Source organism: Oryx dammah, unplaced genomic scaffold (assembly GCF_014754425.2).
Source record: "Oryx dammah isolate SB20612 unplaced genomic scaffold, SCBI_Odam_1.1 HiC_scaffold_2, whole genome shotgun sequence".
Taxonomy (NCBI): domain Eukaryota; kingdom Metazoa; phylum Chordata; class Mammalia; order Artiodactyla; family Bovidae; genus Oryx; species Oryx dammah.
The window spans coordinates 115,463,617-115,483,958 of record NW_024070186.1 but is presented as its reverse complement, the minus strand read 5'-3'; the positions used below and the strand labels follow the sequence as shown (position 1 = coordinate 115,483,958).

The 20,342-nt window shown below is 37.3% G+C and overlaps 1 protein-coding gene across 1 annotated transcript in view; it reads left to right on the top strand.

The window, feature by feature from the left end:
• The first annotated feature begins 14,574 nt into the window (after positions 1-14,574).
• The window catches only part of LOC120853068 (ephrin type-A receptor 6-like), a 194,446-nt gene continuing 188,678 nt past the window's right edge, over positions 14,575-20,342 (top strand). Inside the window, exon 1 of the mRNA XM_040226681.1 lies at positions 14,575-14,950. Within this exon, the coding sequence (XP_040082615.1) occupies positions 14,575-14,950 (376 nt within the window). The remainder of the gene's footprint in view (positions 14,951-20,342) is intronic.

Sequence of the window (20,342 nt, the reverse complement as noted above, 5' to 3'; positions counted from 1 at the left end):
CTTTTTGTCTGACCAGCATCCATTGTTTTTCTTCTTCAAAAACCACCGTCTACTAGTTTTAACCTGCATAGATCTCCTAGTGTTTAGGGGCATACCTAGTGGTTCAGAAGGTAAAGTGATGCAGAAGGTAAAATCTGCCTGCAATGCGGGAGATCCCAGTTTGATCTCTAGGTTTAGAAGATCCCCTGGAGAAGGGAATGGCTACCCACTCCAGTATTCTTGCCTGGAGAATCCCATGACAGAGGAGCCTGACAGGTTACAGTCCATGGGTTCCCAAGGAGTTGGAAACAACTGAGTGACTAACACTTTCACTTACATAGTGTTTAACCTATCCCACGGTATTGGAGTAGATATATGAAAAAGTCACAAACAAAGAGAATTGTATATCCTTCTGGCAATCATGATTTGTTAAATCTGTCCATTGGTCAGAGTTGAACTATTAATACCAATGAATGTCTTCTCATTATCTAGTTTGAAATAGGGTTTCTGTCATTTGAAATTGAAGAAGTCTGACTCAGATTAATCATAAAGCAAAGAAAATATTGCTGTATACAACAAAACAACAAAAACTGAACTGTAATTGAAATAGGGCAATCAAACATTCAAAAAGAGTTTTGGAAATTTAATATTATTAAAATTTTCAAATAATATTAATTAGAGCCAACAAGTTCATCAAAATTTGACCACATAGAAAAAGGAAAAATTAACTTGGAAAAAAATCACATCAGAAGGTCCAGTTCTATATAATAATATACTGTACTGGAGATATAAAATAAATAAATATTAGACTGAATATAAATAATAGAAAAATAATTCTCACAGATGAATAAGAATGTCATTTTTAAAAACAAACTTTATTTTTCAGAGTAGTGTTAGGTTCACAGAAAAAAATGAACATAAAATAAAGGTCCTATTATCTTTGGGTTCTGGGAAGTAAATTCTCTTATTATTAGCATTTTGCATTAGCACATCAAAATATGGTGCATTTATTACTGTAGATGAACCAATATTGATACATTGCTATTACTATTTTCTAGAAGAATGAGGGCAGGATCTAGGTACCGTTCAGTTCAGTTTAGTCTCTGAGTCGTGTCCGACACTTTGCAACCCCATGAATCACAGCACGCCACACCTCCTCATCCATCACCATCTCCCGGAGTTCACTCAAACTCATGTCCATCGAATCAGTGATGCCATCCAGCCATCTCATCCTCTGTGGTCCCCTTGGCTTCCTGCCCCAATCCCTCCCAGCATCAGGGTCTTTTCCAATGAGTCAACTCTTCATATGAGGTGGCCAAAATATTGGAGTTTCAGCTTCAACATCAGTCCTTCCAAAGAACACCCGGGACTTATCTCCTTTACAATGGACTGGTTGGATCTCCTTGCAGTCCAAGGGACTCTCAAGGGTCTTCTCCAACACCACAGTTCAAAAGCATCAATTCTTCGGTCCTTAGCTTTGTTAACAGTCCAACTCTCACATCCATACATGACTACTGGAAAAACGATAGCCTTGACTAGATGGACATTTGTTGGCAAAGTAATATCTCTGCTTTTGAATATGCTATCTAGGTTGGTCATAACTTTTCTTCCAAGGAGTAAATGTCTTTTAATTTCATGGCTGCAATCACCATCTGCAGTGATTTTGGAGCCCAAAAAGATAAAGTCTGACACTGTTTCCACTGTTTCCCCATCTATTTCCCATGAAGTGATGGGACCAGATGCCATGATCTTCATTTTCTGAATGTTGAGCTTTAAGCCAACTTTTTCACTCTCCTCTTTCTCTTTCATCAAGAGGCTTTTTAGTTCTTCTTCACTTCCTGCCATAAGGGTGGTATCATCTGCATATCTGAGGTTATTGATATTTCTCCCAGCAATTTGATTCCAGCTTGTGCTTCTTCCAGTCCAGCGTTTCTCATGATTCACTCTGCATATAAGATAAATAAGCATGGTGACAATCTACAGTCTTGATGTACTCCTTTTCCTATTTGGAACCAGTCTGTTGTTCCATGTCCAGTCCTAACGGTTGCTTCCTGACCTGCATACAGATTTCTCAAGAGGCAGGTCCGGGGGTCTGGGATTCCCATCTTTATCAGAATGTTCCACAGTTTATTGTGATCCACACAGTCAAAGGCTTTGGCATAGTCAATAAAGCAGAAACAGATGTTTATCTGGAAATCTCTTGCTTTTTCAATGATCCAGCAGATGTTGGCATTTTGATCTCTGGTTCCTCTGACTTTTCTAAATCCAGCTTGACCATCTGGAAGTTCATGGTTCACATATAACAGAAGACTGGCTTGGAGAATTTTAAGCATTCCTTTTACTAGCGTGTGAGATGAGTGCAATTGTACCGTAGTTGAGCTTTCTTTGGTATTGCCTTTCATTGGTATTGGAGTGAAAACTGACCTTTTCCAGTCCTGTGGCCACTGCTGAGTTTCCCAAATTTGCTGGCATATTGAGTGCAGCACTTTCACAGCATCACCTTTAGAATTTGAAATAGCTCAACTGGAATTTCATCACTTCCACTGTCTTTGTTCATAGTGATGTTTTCTAAGGCCCACTTGACTTCACATTCCAGGATGTCTGGCTCTGGTGAGTGATGACACCATCATGATTATCTGAGTTGTGAAGCTCTTTTTGTACAGTTCTTCTGTGTATTCTTGCCACTTCTTCTTAATTTCTTCTGCTTCTATTAGGTCCATATCATTTCTGTCCTTTATCGAGCCCATCTTTGCATGAAATGTTTCCTTGGTATCTCTAATTTTCTTGAAGAGATCTCTAGTCTTTCCCATTCTGTTGTTTTCCCCTATTTCTTTGCATTGATCACTGAGGAAGGCTTTCTTATCTCTCCTTGCTATTCTTTGGAACTCTGCATTCAGATTCTTATATCTTTCCTTTTCTCCTTTCCTTTTCACTTTTCTTCTTTTCACAGCTACTTGTAAGGCCTCCCCAGACAGCCATTTTTCTTTTTTGCATTTCTATTCCACGGGTACTGTTCAGTTCAGTTCAGTTGCTCAGTCGTGTCCAACTGTTTGCGACCCCATGAATCGCAGCATGCAAGGCCTCCCTGTCCATCACCAACTCCCGGAGCTCACTCAGAATCACGTCCATTGAGTCAGTGATGCCATCCAGCCATCTCATCCTCTGTCGTCCCCTTCTCCTCCTGCCCCCATTCCCTCCCAGCATCAGAGTCTTTTCCAATGAGTCAACTCTTTGCATGAGGTGGCCAAAGTACAGGAGTTTCGGCTTTAGCATCATTCCTTCCAAAGAGATCCCAGGGCTGATCTTCAGAATGGACTGGTTGGATCTCCTTGCAGTCCATGAGACTCCCAACAATGCACAAAATGAAACTTTTTTAAAGTCTCCTTCAATAGCTCAATTTATGGCTTGAATGGGCTTTTTTTCAAATGTAAATTAGTTATATATATATATATATACACACAAATATGTATTTGTATTTATATATTGTATTATTGTATATATTGTATATATATATATATATATATACATACAACACATATAAAATAGCAGGAAACACCATCCAAATCATGAGGAAGTCCTATCCATTCCACCTTAAAAATATATAGAAAATCCATTCACTTTTCCCTTCCTGTCCACACCCTAGGACAAACCACTACTAACTCACTCTAGAATTATTGACCAAGCCTCCCATTTCTTTACTCTGCTTATATTCTTGCCTGAACTACAAAGAGCAGACAGAACACTCTAATGCAAGAATCACTAATCTGCCTCTAATTAGTGTATATTCTGTATATTTTGGTTTCATCATTTGTAAAATGGGTATAATAAGAGTATCTACTTTGTAGGAATGTGAATATTAAATGACTTAGCATGCATGATGCACTTAGAACAGTGAGACACATGATAAGCATTTTAGACATATGAACTCTAGGATGTGAGTTATATGTAAGCACACTTTTGTCTGTTTTGTTCATCACTTTAATCCTTAGTGCCCTGAAATGGTCCTCCACATACAATGCATAGCAAAATTGCTGAATAAATGTGAGCTAGTAGTATTGGGAGACAGGTGTCATTTAGGAGAACAACTTTAAGAGAAGAGAGAAAAAGTATTCAGTGTGTCAACTGAAAAAAAATGCACAAAGTGAGAATTCTGACTCAAGTTGTATTTGGGGCAAAATGAGGACTATAGCCTGGGAGACAGCATTGCAAATAGCTCTGAGAATCTACTCCCAAGAGGTAGAAAGGAAGGTCAGTATGTGTGATTTTGGTGAAGTGGATGTACATGCAATCAAGCACATATGTTTTTACAGATGGTTTCTGCTAGTCTTGTGAAGGTTACTGTTAGTCCCCAGGAGCAGACATCGCCATGAAGGATTTTAGTGCTTTTCTAGATAAGGACATGCAAGAATTGGGCTCATAAAATCTTCTGAAAACATCTAACTTTCTGAAGACCCGGTCTGCCAATTTTTCCCAGAGCACAGAGTGCCTCATTTCTAATATCCACCCTGAACTCTTTACAGGGAGTGTTGAAGGTCAGCAGCTGCAGCAGTTCATAATTTAATCCTTGTTGAGGCAGACAGAAAGTGCCAATTTGTAGGCTGCAGGCAAGAGTAACAAATGTTGGGCCATGGGAATGCAGAATGAGGTCATTTGGGAACTTAGTCACAGTTGGGAAGAAGATTCACTAAAAGGATTCCATGACCTAGGATTAATTACACAGAATTGGACAAGTTTTCATAGATACACAGGTGTATGTGTATGCTCATGCTTGTGTATATTTGGGTCAACAGTCCGAGATACAGGAGAGGCAGCATAGTAATGAAAGGCACAGAGATGGGTTCACATCTCTGCTCCATCACTTCCTGTCCTGGTGGCTTTGGGCGAGTTCTGTGTTTCAGCTTTCTAATCCGTAAGATAATGATAACAACAGCAAATACTTCAGAATGTTGTTTTTGAGAAGTAATTAAATTCTTGGTTATAATTAGTATTTGAAATTTAAAAAATATTTTTATTTTTGACTGGAGAATAATTACTTTACAATATCATGTTGGTTTCTGCTGTACAACAACGTGAATCAGTTATAAGTATACCTACATCCTCTACCTAATGAGCCTCCCTCTCATCCATCTGCTACCTCACTCTTATATGTTATTATAGAGCATCAGATTGAGCTCCCTGTGTTTTATAGCAACTTCCCACTAATTATCTATTTTAAATTATCTGAAATGAATATCTGGACTTGGAACAGTGTCTGGCACTTTGTAAATACTATATAACTGGTTGCTAAGTAATATAAAACTTAATACTCTATTTTATCATATTTTAAGATTTCTTTAGGAAATGGCTTTTTATTGAATTTTTTTCTGTTTTTTTTTTTTTAACTTTGATGCTTATGACAAATTAAAGTTAGAAAGGATATCATCAAGTGACAAACGTTAGGGCAATATTAATAAAACAGTGGTAAACAGATTCTCTAACTTGCCTGTGAAACCTCATGTTTTAAAAAATCTACTAAAATAAAAATGAGATCCTGACAGTGTTTTTACATGTAAACTGAAAATTCAAAAGCAAAACAAAAAACAAATACAAACACTAGCATCTAGATGTAAACATCTTGGTGCTTCTTTGACAAATCTCCAGGTAGGGACATTGCATTTGGAACTTCCACTGATGCTGTTGAGTCTTTGAGGCCACTGTGATCTTTGTGGAACCTTGGGAGGTGTAACAGACATAGTGGTCATAGCAGGGTGATGGTAGATCCTGAATCATCTAAAAAGTTTTAGTATCCATGATTAGGCATGTTAGGCAATAATTCTACTCAGAATTGAAATAATTTTTAATAAAGTTTTTATCAGAGTGATTACTTTTAATGCCTTCTAACTAACTCAATGCATTATAAAAAGGCACATCATAGGCTAGCTTTGAAGACTGTAAACACATGCAGTAGCAAAGTTATTGTTCAAGGTGAACTTCATTTTTGTTGATGATAAACATGACTGTTCGTAACAGAATCTTTCTAGTAAAAGTGAGCTCCTCTTGTAGAACGTTGTACTGTGTGTCCACATGCTTTTCAAATTCCTTTCTTATTTTCTCCCATTATCAACATGGAAGTGGAAGTATTGAAAATAACCAGAATTGAATACACACACACACACACACACACAAACACACACACACATGTATTAGCTAATGCCACACATGGCTATTTAATTTTAAATTGAATAAATAACAAAAAATTCAGTTTTCCAGTCACACTAAGCACAAACACTCAAAAGCTACATGTTGAATATGGTTAGTGGCATTTGTATTGAACAGCAAAGAAATACAACATTTTTAGTTTTGCAAATTCTGTAAGGCAGTATTAACAGAACTTTGCTTTAGATAAATAACATATAAGCTTAATATTTATTTTACAATTGTACATACTTTCCATAAGAAAATAACTTTACTAATTTTTTCATTAGATGAAAATAATCAAAGACAAGTATGAATATTCTTCCCTTTTCTTATATATTTCAAATTATGCTGCAAAATAAGTCAGGAGCAAGCAAATCAAGAAAAGTCTTTGACTACATATCAAAGCTAATCTAAGCTAAGCTAATGTTTATGTTTGCTTTTTCTGCCACTAATTTAAAATATTTACTTTTTATCTATAAAAATATAATACAAAATATAATATAATAAAATATAACAAAATATAATACAACCAAACCACAATATAACATATAATACAATAGAATTCTAAACACTATCAGCCTCAGTATACTTCTAATACAATGAACCATGATGGAATTTAATTCTGAAATACTAGAGACGTCTCAAATGGACTCTATAGTAGGATTTAGTTCCCCAAGGAGAAAAGATGATTTTCCCAACAACTCACAATAGGCACCACATATGTGTAATAATTATTACTCATATATTATACTTTATAAAGTTAAAAATGACTCGAGTACTTAATAATTTTTAATAAATAAGAAAAGGGCAACTATATACATTTATACTGTTGAAAAATAGATTATCTTTTATGAAGAAAGTTAATAAAGATGGTAAATTTAATGAAAAAGATAAATATTATTAGTATTTAAATACAAATTATTTATCACATATACTTTTTAGAGATGTGACAGAAACATTTTCTTCTCTTTATATTTTTTGAGGTCCTTAGGGAATTTGGAATCTGTATCAAAGTTAGGAAAGGATATGAAAAACCATATGCTAATTGTCAAATGATGGGTGTAAGTGAGTTATATAGAATTTTTAATCATCAGAAAAATATAAGGGTATATTGAGAAATGTTTATATTCCATGCATACATGTTAACAGCCATAGTAAAGAAACACAGTTTAATTAAAATGGTTTAGAACCTGAACTAAAAAGCAACTGTTAGGCATATTGTTTTTATTAATATTGGATTGTTAAAACTCACTTGGAAATAAAATGCTATGTTACTCAAGACTTGCTCTTTTATTTTTTAATCAAGTTTAATATACACCCCCATCAAAAAAAAAAAAAAAAGAGAACTTCAAAAATGGAAGCCTGCTACCTAATTTCAAAATAAACTGAAATATTATAGGAAACACTTCTATAAAAAGAAAATTACCTTTACTTAAAGATTAGGGAATCACTTCTCTTTATCTGACACTTTTAATCTACCTCCAATTTGACTGTACTAAAACAATATTTTGTATTATTCATATAAAAATAAAATGTTTTAAATGAAATTGGTTATTAATATGGATAATATTATTTTTTGGAGAAAGAAATGGCAACCCAGTACAGGATTCTTCCCTGGAGAATCCCATGGACAGAGGAGCCTGGTGGGCTACAGTTCATGGGGTCGCAAAGAGTCTGGCACGACTGAGCAACCAAACCACAATATTATTTATAAATTTAACATTCAACTATTTGACATACCAAAATATTTTTACTGTAAAACTTAACTTTGTCATTTCCAGAAGCAGGGCGAAAAGCATCTTAGTGCAGGTATAATGCAAGACAAAATAGCAAGTCTATTTTGATAGGCTAATTTGAATATTTGAATGGAAAATAATAACAATAGTCCTGTGATGTTATTTTATTTATTATGATGGAATAATCACGCATATTTCAATATACAAAAGATTTTTTAAAGATAGTTTTCCTTCTTTCATTAGTTGTTCCCTGTTTGAATAAATGTCAAACATCTATGTCAATATTCAAAGGTATTTATTCTAATTACATGAAAACAGTTATTTTGACAAGGCTGGTTATTCTGGGGCATGAAAGACAAATAATAATACATTACCAGTAAAAATAAAATAAATTTAAATATAGCATTAAGAAATCTCTACATAATTTAGTTAAAATTATTTTTTGTGGGTACCTGATGTCCAGTATTCTTGCCTGGAGAATCCCAGGGACGGGGGAGCCTGGTGGGCTACCATCTATGGGGTCGCACAGAGTCGGACACGACTGAAGCGACTTAGCAGCAGCCGCAGATGCCACGTTAAGACTGTTAAGCACGTTTCACTTAAAAACTGTAAGTTACTTGAGTCTAATAGCATTATTCGGCCATTGTATATAACCTCTAGTATTACATTTGATATAAGTAAAAGTTCATCACTAGCTTTCAGAATCAATCCATACCAGTACTAGGTTTAACTGTAGAGCCAAAGTAGTAACTGTAGAGATTCATGCCTCCGAGGGTGAGAGTAAGATTCCTCTCCTCTTTCATAATTGTAACAGTTTGGACTCCATTATGAGGTAGCATAAAGTGTTTGTACTGGAGTAATTCACATGTCTGTACCTTTCAATACAATATAAACTTCTGATGGTTAGGAACCAAATCCAAATAATCATTGTACCTTCCTCACAATGCTCAGCACAAATGCACACAAAATCCTTGCTTAGTAAATTTTTGGTTCCTGAATTAGAAAACTACTAGAAAGTTTTCATTGAATTAAAAGCATATATACTTGCAATATCTATTACATATCTGTGATATGTACATAACATATGCTATATACACATATTTTTCTTTTACTATAAATATACCATACAAGAAGAAAATGCAATATGACAGCAGAAAAAGCCAAAGTATATTTTGTGTAGCTTCAAGTTGCTTTTCCTTTCTGTGAAGTTTTAAAGATTTGATATGTTAACAGTAAAGTACCTAGAACTATTTTGAATATCTTCCAGAAAAATATTAACTACATTCTAAAATCAAAGAAAAATTTCCAAAATAAATAGTGTATGTGCTTTTCCCTGATTACACAGCTTCTTAAAGGAAAGAGCTTCAAATTAACTATACGTATTTGACTTTGTGGATTTTTCTTTTTACTTTAGTTGTATGCATGGCAAAACATAAAATTCAATCATTTAATTTATATTTTAAAGCTGATGAAATGAAAACAATACTGTTTATAGAACATTTCTGAATTTTATATTAACAAAAATGTGACTTAGATAATGGTACTTATTCAAAGTACTAAATTAAATAAAAGTTTAGACCTGATGTTTTGACATACTCATGGATCAATATCCTTTATATTCTTGTTGCTTCTATCTTGAAACTTAGAGAATGTGAATTATAGATATAAATGGATTAATTTACTGTTTTACCAAAATAAAACAGTTAAGACTATCTCAAGCCTTTAAACATGCTTAGTATTAAACATTAGAATCCTTCTTCTTTTTTCCAAATAAATTAATTGCAGTTTAAGTCTCATCATTTAAAAAGCAAGTAGTTTCCAATCCTGAACCAATACAATAAAGTAATTAGCCTCCAATTAAAATAAATAAATTTAAATTAAAAAAATAAATAAAAATAAGTAAAAGCAAGTAGTATTTGTGATTACAATTATTTCTACTACAAATGAAAGCTTAGACTAGTTTTAGTGTCATATATTCCTTATTTTATAAAAAGTTAATCATTCATACCTGAATCTAGACCACATTTATCATGAAGCACAATGGTCTGAGAGCATACGAACAATATAGTACTGAAAAATGAGACATCAATGCTTTTCTGAATATAAGTATGATTCAAACAGACAAGTGCAAATAAATCTACATGAATATTGCATCTGGTTCACTGAGTGGCTTATAACTTTGAAACTCAAATGTCAGCAAATATATCAACACTGCTAAAAAATAAAAAAGGAAGTACATTTTGGTAATTGCAATTGTTTCTAACTCACATAAGATGACCATGGTTATATTTTAAATAAAAAGTTACTTTTAAAGAATAAATTCTTTTACTCACATCACCATTAACTCTTCTGAATGAAGAGAACTGAACATTTAAAAGAGCTCAACAAATATTTTAGAATGAATACACATGTACACATTGTGTGTGCCAATATGTGTGCAGGTGTATGCAGTCTAAGGCTCTTCAGTGGCGTTTGACTCTTTGCAACTCTATGAACTGTAGTCCCTCCAGGGTCCTCTCTCCTTGAGATTCTCCAGGCAAGAATACTGAAGTGGGTTACCATACCCTTCTCCAAAGAATCCACCCAACCCAGTGATCAAACCCAGGTCTCTTATATGTCTCCTGCATCAGCAGCTGGGTTCTTTATCACTGTGTGTGCTCAGTCTCTTCAGTCATGTCTGACTCTTTGTGATCCTATGGACTCTAGCCCAACAGGCTCTTCTGTCCATGGAATTCTCCAGGCAAGAATACTGGAGTGGGTTGCCATTTCCTTCTCCAGGGGATCTTCCCAACCCAAGGATTGAACCTGGGTCTTCTGCATTGCAGACAAGTTCTTTACCATCTGAAAAGTCCTTGGCATTGATAATTACATCAAACCCATGGAATCTTACTCTAGTCAAAGGTCAAGAAAATTATATTTCAATTCTTGAGGTGAATTTTTAAGATACCATTATATTTTAGATATGTAATAAGCAGTGTCTAAACACATGAAACATATTGTATTTTAATATTTAGAAAAAAATTAAAATTATTTGGTTTCTTAAAGACCAAAATCAGAATATGATTTTCAACTATCTGGCCATGTAAGTAATATATTATGTCATGCTTGACTATGATTTATTTAAACAAACAAAAAATGTGAACTGTAGGTGAATTTTTAGGTAGGGATGAAGATAGAAATCCAAGTTTATCAGCTCTTATTGTTCAGTTCAGTTGCTCAGTAGTGTCAGACTCTTTGTGACCCCATGAACTGCAGCATGCCAGGCCTCCCTGTCCATCACCAACTCCTGGAGTTTACTCAAACTCATGTTCACTGAGTTGATGATTACTCTGAAATAAATAACAGCATTTGTATCATGATATTGTACTATAATTTGGAAATTGTACCCTAATTGGAAATATTGTGCCTTGATTTGGAAATAAGTGTAAATTGTAGAAATGAATCAGCTTTTCTTTTTTTACTTTTTCTTTTCCCTCTACCCTTCCTTCCATTCATTAGAGCCACTTTCTTCTAATTTGAAAAGAATGTTATTGGTGTTCTGTTTACAAAATAGTCTCTAAAATGTAATATTCAAGTAAAATATCAAAATTTAAGTTAAAACTTTGATATTAAAATACTTTTACTCTAGGGTTTCGGGGGGAGACAACTTCTTTTTAGTGGTATTCTATTTTGAAAATCTTGCAAGTCTAGTTAATTTAAAAACTACAAGTTTAGATATTGACATAATTTGCATCTCTAAGTTAATAAATCATATTGTACCCTTCAGTTTATCAGAAAACTAGAAAAATAGAATATCACTAAAAAGAAGTTGTCTCCTCCCAAAACCCGGAGTAAAAATATCTTAATATCAAAGTTTTAACTTAAATTTTTATATTTAGCTTGAATATTACATTTTAGAGACTATATTGTAAACATAACACCAATAACATTCTTTTCAAATTAGAAGGAAGTGGCTCTAATGAATGGAAGGAAAGAAGGAAGGGGAGAGGGAACAGAGAAAGTAGAAAATGAAAGGCTGCCCAGGTGGCTCAGTAGGTAAAGAATCCGCCTGCAGCGCAGGAAGCGCTGGCAGAGGAGGTTCAGATCCCGGGGTAGATGAGATCCCCTGGAGGAGGAAATGGCAACCCACTCCAGTCTTCTTGCATGAAGAATACCAGGGACAGAGGAGACTGGTGGGCTACATACAGTCCAAAAAGTCTCAAAGAGTCTGAAACGACTAAGGCAACTGAGCACACAGCCATTTTAAATGAGTGTCTTTGGATAAAATTATTCTCTTAGTGAGTTGTTAATGACATCTATAAAACTATTTACTGTAAATGATTTTAAACATTTAAACATAAGGAATTCAAATTTAATTATAAAAAGGTCATGAAGCTATATTCTTCGATAGTAAATATAAAGATTATTTTAAATCAAAACATAAATTATTGAATCATCTAATGCTTTTATGAACATTTAAGCATAATGATTTATATTATAATGTAATCTTTTAATTTTACAGTTTATAAATTGTAAACTGAGTTTGCAAATGCATATTGCAAATGATACTGACAGTCTATCAGTAAGAGTGGTAGCATCAGTAGCAAAATCAGATTTTATTCCTTTGAGTACTAACACATAAACTCTATACTTGGTTATCTTCACAGAAGTTTTCTGCATACATTTAAATTAGCTTGGACACCTTTAAAGAGAGGCAGTGTTTGAATTCCGAAAGAAAGTGGAAGTACAGTCACCAATCGGAAACCTTCCTCACATCCTCAAAATCATGTGCCTTTCATATTTCTCTCCTTGCAGCTGACTTGGACGTGGGGCATCTTTTTGCTGTCTTTCTCTTTGCTTCCCACTGACTATAATGCAGTAACTGGAAGCACTTCAACTGTGTGTGACACAAACATAGCAGCGCTGAAACGCGTCGAATGGAAGGCTGTTTTCTCCTCCAGAATTTTGTAAGCATCGAACGCAGATCCTTTGCTCTTCCATTTACCACTTTCCCAAATCCCGCCACTGTACCATTTCCTTCCCTCTGCCCTAAAGAAAAATATCTTTCATAATATCGTTTTTTTTCTTCTGGGTTTAATATTTTCTTCCCTGACATAAATATATTTTTTTAATATTCTCATGAATTTTGAGGTGGGATTTTCGACCTCACTAGATTGTAAAACCCTAAATCCGTTCAATTAAAATGATGATTATCATAATAACAGAATAAACTATTAAGGAACCCTCACACTAGTGGCACAGATTCCTTGGCGCGCCCTTCACAAACGTGTTAAGTTTAGCCTGGGCGCATTCCTCTTCCTTCCTGAGGTTCCTAGCGTGACCAGCCTCTTCCACCTGCGAGCAGTGGAGGCATGTTTTTTTTGTTGTCTACTAACCCCCTCTAGCGCCGAACTCGCGGCACCCGAGCGGCGGCCGCCAGGCGGGCCAGCGCCGGGCTTGGCGGAGCTGGGAGGCGCTTGCGGCTCGTGCCCTACCCTCCACGTCGGCCTCGGCCGCGGGGCGAGGGCGTCAGGACTAGGCGCCCTGAGACTCCCTCTTTGTTAGCACCTGTGTTGCCCCCTTTCCGAACTCCCAACGCTGGAGGCGAGGGCCGAGTGGTCCCACCAGGCAGCCGGCGCCGTGGAGCGCTGGGAGGGAGTGGGTGCCGCGAGGGGGCGGCTTCCGCGGGGATAGCTGTCAGCTCGCAGGCAGTCGGCGCGTCTGTGGAGGCGGCCACGCACAGCTCCGCCCGTGGGCTTCTCCGAGTCTGCGGTCCGACGCGGTCACGCTGCAGGCGTCCCGGGCCGCCCGAAATCCCGGCGCCTGCGGCTGCGACCATGCTCTTGACCTCCACTGTGAAGTCGCGGCCGCACGGTGACGACAAGACCTCAGTGAGACCTGGTGCCAGGCACCCGCCCCTCTCCAGCCTGAGGTGACTCTCCTCTGAAGCTCGCTGCCTTCCTTCGCTCTCCTAGGACTAGCTGCGGAGGCGGCCGCCAAGCTGAGGCTCTCGCCCTACCGGGCAAGTTTAGGCGACCCAGGCTGAGGAGCCGTAGGCTGGTCCGCCGCCGTCAAGCTCAACCCGGACTCGGAGCGCTCCGCCACAGAACTCGCCCCCTCCGGCGGCGGAAATGTGAAGTCGAGGGTAGCCCTTCAGGGTGCAGAGTAGCCCTAAAACGCTGGACGCTGCTGCTGCGAAATGGGAAGGAAAGTGCTTAGGCGACTAAGTGCGGCCTCAGACAGGCCGGGGAAAAGGCTGCCAAGGCCGAAGCGCGGCGCAGACGCGGCCGAGTTGGAGGGGTCCGCTCTGCGGGCCGCTGCCGTCGCCACCTAGGCTAGGGGCTGAGGGCGCAGCTTGTGGCTTGCTCGGACCGCTTGCGGCCCCGCGGAGCCTTCTCAGTCGCTCGGCTCTCGCTGCACTGGCCGAAGGAAAGTTCCCACGGCCCCCGCCCGCTCACAGCTGCGGCGCCCGCCCTGCTTTTGGCTCTGCTAGTGCCCACTCTGAGTTCGGAGAGGCGCTCAGACCGGCAGAGCTGCCCGAGCCACCGCCGCACCTGGCCGTCCCTCCCCCCATTCTCGCCGTGAGGCGCCCTCCCCCGCCCCTGCGCTCCCCTCCCCCAAACCACAGCCCGAGCTCGCTCCTGCGCGCGCGCTCTCCCAGGCCCAAGTGAATAGTCCTCGCGCGAGCGGGACACGGCGGTGGATGCAATTCCGCTCGTCTACAGCCGCCAGGAGCTCCCTGGCGCCGCAGGCAGCGTCCTCCTCCGAAGCAGCTGCGCCTGCACCTGGGCAGCCTGGACCTTCGTGCCCTGCCCCCGGGGCCTCGCGCGGGGGTCGCCCCGGGACACCCTCTGTGGGCCGGGTGGAGGAGGAAGAGGAGGAGGAAGAAGACGTGGACTCGGACCCGACGCTGAACACCTGGCTGCGCTGCAGCCACTTCTCTTTAAGGGGGAGGAGAAGAGAGCCGGGGAGAACCATGGGGGGCAGCGAAGTCCGGGAATTTCTTTTGCAATTTGGTTTCTTCTTGCCTTTGCTGACAGCTTGGCCGGGCGACTGCAGTCACGTCTCCAACAACCAAGGTAAAGGGACCGGTGGAGTAGCAAGATGGGGCGGGAGGAGGTGGGTGCTCCGAGGACCGGTGCGTTGGTCGCCTCGTGGCAGGTAACTTCGTCTCGGGGTGGGCTTCTCCGGGCTCTCCACACGAGGGGGTCGAGGATGTCTCCTCACCAGAGCGCCTGTCCACAGTTCCCGGGACCGGAGACCTCACGAGCTGCGCGGTCTCTTCTGCTTCCAAATGTCTACACGGATGCGTGAGCATCAGCAGCAGTTGGGTCCCACTACTGGCGGCCGCGGGACCGCTCCCCCTGCGCGGTCTCCACGGGAGGTCAGGCTCTGTGGTAGAGGCTTAATGGAGACTTCTGGCTCTTTGCGGTCCCTCACTGCACGGTAACGTGTAGGTTCTCCCGCACGCCTGCAAGAAAGCAGATCGTTCTCGCTGTAGCCCCTGGCCAAATAACCAGCCACGTGCCTTCGATAAACCAAACCCTCGCCCAGCTGCAACCCCTTTACCCCATCCCGACCGAATGTAGTAGACATTTAGAAATTATTCCGAATTGTTTCCAGCCCAGATGCCGGAAGGGGCGGGGGTGGGGGGTGGCGGTTATTAGGCATGAATTAAGAAGTTGTGAATATTTTATGCCTAAAGTCAGGTAAAGTGGTAAAGTGAAGATGAATAGCCTGTGAAAGTGAAAGGTTTACCGAATGGAAAGCACTGAGAATTTTTGACTTTTTTTTTTTTTTTGCTTTCTAGCCAACAATCTTTATGAGACATACTCATTGGATTTCTGCTGTGAATATTTAAAGATCTATATTAAAAAATCACCTCCATAATTTCAATCCTCCTAGACTGAGAGGAACAGCCATAAAAGTTTTCCAGCATGTACCTGGCTGGATGCTCTCACTGGCACTGTGATGACCGCCGGTGTCACCTGTTACGTCACACTTTTCAATTCAGTTCAGTTCAGTCGCTCAGTCGTGTCTGACTCTTTGTGACCCCATGAACTGCAGCACGCCAGGCCTCCCTGTCCATCACCAACTCCCAGAGTTCACTCAGACTCACCTCCATCGAGTTGGTGATGCCATCCAGCCACTAACTTAGAGTTACCATTCAACATACAAGGTCTTGAAATAATTTGCAGGTATATAAATAGAGGTCAGATGGCATGAAAATGTGGGCTTTCTTTGCGAGGGTGAGAAGGTTAAGAGAGAAGGAAATTAGAGCAACACAGCCTTCTTTTTTTGTCATAAACATATACAGCCAATTTGTTAGAAATAGAATAATTCAGAATCAATATTCAGTTCTCATTTATGTAACTGATACTTTTGACATGCTTTCTAATTCTTTGTCCTTTTTTTTTTTCACCTCCAGATTGCAATCACAAATGCATATGTCAGCTTGAAAACCATACACAACCATCTTGCCTTTGAAAATGTATTCTATAAGTACCACCTATAGTGCCATGCTCTCCTATGGAGGTGTATACCTTCACACACATCCCTTATTTGGTTTCAAGGACTATTGCCATTAAATATCAAAGGGAATAGTTACTTAATTTACCTCTGAAAATTGAACATTGTTTAAAATAACATGTAATTACTTGACCTTTTTATTGAAAGGAGAAACAATTTTTAGTAATTGGAAAATCAGACATTTATGTTATACTGTCTCTAGGGCTTCTAAAGAGGTATACACTTAAAGTCAAGTTGGCTAGGAATATTTTAACTGTTATATTCTTTAAATCATGTCCCTAAATCAACATTTATATTTTCAAAGTTCCAGTAACCATTGTAGGCCTTGAGGATACTACCAAAAATAAAACACGTTAGACTCTTCAAATGAGTAAAGAGCCATTCTACCAAAGTGTCTCAAGTATTAAAGTATGACCTTTCAGATATTCATATTAAATTTAAGGGTGTAGGGGAGTTGTTTGTCAACTCTTGCAGTAATTTTTATTTATCTATTTTAATAGCTTTCTCATACTTTTACAAGACATTTTAACTAAAAGATTTACCAATTATATCTAATTTGTGTGTGTTTTATAAATTAGCTTAACTTAGTGAATATTACTCAACTTACCTAATAAATAGGATCATTAAAGATAGTCTCCAAAAACTATTAATTTGCATTTGTGCTAATAGTCTAAAACCACAAGCTATGTGTTACACTTGAATAATATCGTACCTAAAGGGTAAGTTGGGTAAAATTTAGAGTTTTTCAACAGAATATTATGGAAAAAATATGCTCAGATTTTTTTTTTCATCAGACACTAATAATTGCTTTTAAAATGCTTTTTATGACTTAAAGTTACAGTGGTTGGAAATTATGCCTTATAATATCTTGAGATAATTTTTGAATGCTGAAAGTTATGCTTATAGTTGATAAAATGTGGAACTTCAAAATGTTATTTTTGTGAACAATTGGAGGATATTTTCTTATTTGTAGTTTCAAAAATAGATGACATGAATCAAAACAGCTTGCCAATTTGTAAACATTGAAAATATGAGGTATTGTAGAATTACTGAAGTACATGTACAGTATAGAAATATTAGTGCAAAATACAAATTTTATCTATGTACATAATAAGCATTGATAATAGGCTTAATATTTAATTTTAAGCATATGTATTCATTTTTCTAGCAACTTTTTGTCCTAAGAGCTAATGGAATTCTTGTTTTATTTTTAAAATTTGTTATAGAGGGTAAATTTTCATTTTAATATAATTTGCCTTCTCATTAAGAGTAATCAAAAAGTAAACTCTTTAATGTGATTTATTTTTACCAAATTATATAAAATATTTCATGGTTGAATGAAGGCATCATCCTCTTCCTCATTCCCCGTTTTGCATACATAGATAGAATAAAAGGATCAAAAAAGTGAACTATTTCATTTTTAACACAGTGCTAAGAGTAACTTGAATAAAGGAAGCATCTCTTCTCTTGTTTTTTAACTGGCTATGAATCTCTGCACCATAGACAAAATAAATCAGTTTGACTCTCTCCCTATTACTGAAACCTCCTTGAATTGATCAAAAAGTAAAGCTGCTTTCTAGATCACTTCATCTGATTAAGAAAATAAAACATGATTTGTACTCAAATTTCCCTTATTCCATTAATTTTCCCTCTGTTTAAAACCACAGTATTTATTTCATGTTGGTAACTTTAAAAGTAACAGTTTTTACTCTTTTAAGATATGAAAAATTTATTTTTGTACTAAAAGGATAGTTAGGAGAATATAAAATACAATCTTGTTTCATATGTCAGTAAAGACGTACATCAATCTCAGTGATTAGTAGCCACCAGGGATCCCTTAATTCAAAGATTTCTCTGCTTTAGTGTAAAAGAGTTGATGCATCTCTCAGGGTGTTACTCATGTTTCCAAAAATAATCAATACTCAAGTAATTCATTAAATCAAAATATGGTTTGAATATGAGAGTTTGGTGAGTTCATTTTACTACCGAGATTGTGTTAATTGATTTTTCTCCTCCACTCAGGGATTTCAGTGAAAAATGAAATACACAAGGAAAACAATAGTTTGAGTCATTCGTTTCATTAAATTTATTAAGTTGAATGAATTAAGTCTAAAGTCCACCAAGTTGTGTGTAAATACAGGTGAATATAGCTGATCAGAAAAATACCTGCTTATTTAAATTTATAGTCCCAAATTAGTTGAACTGACGTAAACTGTGAGACTGAATGTTGTTCTTATATTTACAGAAAGGGGGGAATTGAAATATTTTTAGAAAGTTGAAGAGTGAACTTTACTGAAAATATTGAAAATTGGGTTCAATAAGGAAAACTGATTTATAAAGAATATTGCTAAAAGACCTTTCACTCATATAAAATTTGAGGGATAAACTATGATTGTAAAAGTGCAAGAGGTTGAAATCACATGCCTTTCTTGTTTTCTATAAGTATGAAAACAACCTAGAAGGTAATTTTTTATACATTAAAAAACTGAAGTGAGCCATTGTGGAATTAGCCATTATGATTAGTATTTAAAATAGAATATAACATGTCATTGATATGCACTGGTCATTTAAATATTTTTGTTCTGAGTTTGGGATAAGACTATATCTAAAATTTTTTTCTTACACAAAAATTATACAACATTCTTTAAGGATCCTGTCTTCAAACTAGAAATAACATGAATAAAGCAGTTTTAATATAGATTTTCTCAAGGGGAAAAATTATATATATTTTTAAATTAATGATTAAATAACATCATTTTACATTTTTAAAATACTTTCAAACTTTTCCATATGGAGTTTGTATTATTCTTATGTTACAAAATTAAATATTAATAAAAATCCAAGAGTTGAAAATTTCTTCTTCAGTAATCATTGCTAGTATAAATAAGTAGCAAAAGGCATCAATGATTTCTTGTATTTCTTTCTACTAATTCTTTTCCGCTGTGACAGATACCATGTCTCAATCACTCTCTTTCTTCTTTTACACACAGGAGCACTTCTGACTATGTATTTCTTTTGTCCTTAATGGTGAGAGAGTAGACGTTATCTTACACTGTCCATCAGTCAAACAGATCCCTAAAGTTATAGAAGTTTCTTGCCTTCTTGACTCACCATTTCTTGGGACTATAAATACAGTAGAGATCAGTACGTGTAGTTTAATAATAAACATGAATTAACTTTGTTCAGTGTACTTTGTTAATCATGTAATCAAACTAAACTTAAACAGAAGGATTAAATTGTTTATACATCCACAGTGTTAACTTTAAAAAAAAATTGTGTGTATATATATATATATACATTTAAGTTGTGTGACATAATTTGATATACTATGTCTGTAGTGTTCTAATCAACTTGCAGTTTCTTTAGGACTGGCATTCTTTAAAAAACAGGTATTATATTACCTCTAATTTGCCTTATTTTTATTGAGTATTCTGTTTTTGAATTTAATATTTATATGATGAAGAGAAAAAAGAGTAAGTAAGCCAGACTTCATAAATGCCCTCATGGAATTTATTTTCTAGCAAGGGAGACTGACAAAAAAAATGGAAGTAAGTGAAACTATATACTATGGAAGAGACAATAAAGGCCCTGAGCAAATAATAGGAGGGACCCACTATTTTAAATGTGATGGTTGGAGAGGCCTATCTGGGAAGTGACACATAAATGACATTCTCAAGGATGAGAAACAGCTAAATGTACAGAACAGGAAGAAGTGCATTCTAGGTAAAGGGAACTTTCTGGTCAGTGACCTTGAAGGGAGATGAGCTTGTCACCTTTGAAGAAATAAGTCCAATATGGAACTGGAGTTTACTGGGCAAGGAAGAGAGTAGCCTATAGTGAGGTTTGAAAGAGAATGAGAAACCGGATTCACAGAGAAGAAAAACAAACCATGGAAAGGAATTAGCTTTTAACATTTTCCTTGGTAAAATGGGAAGCTAATGA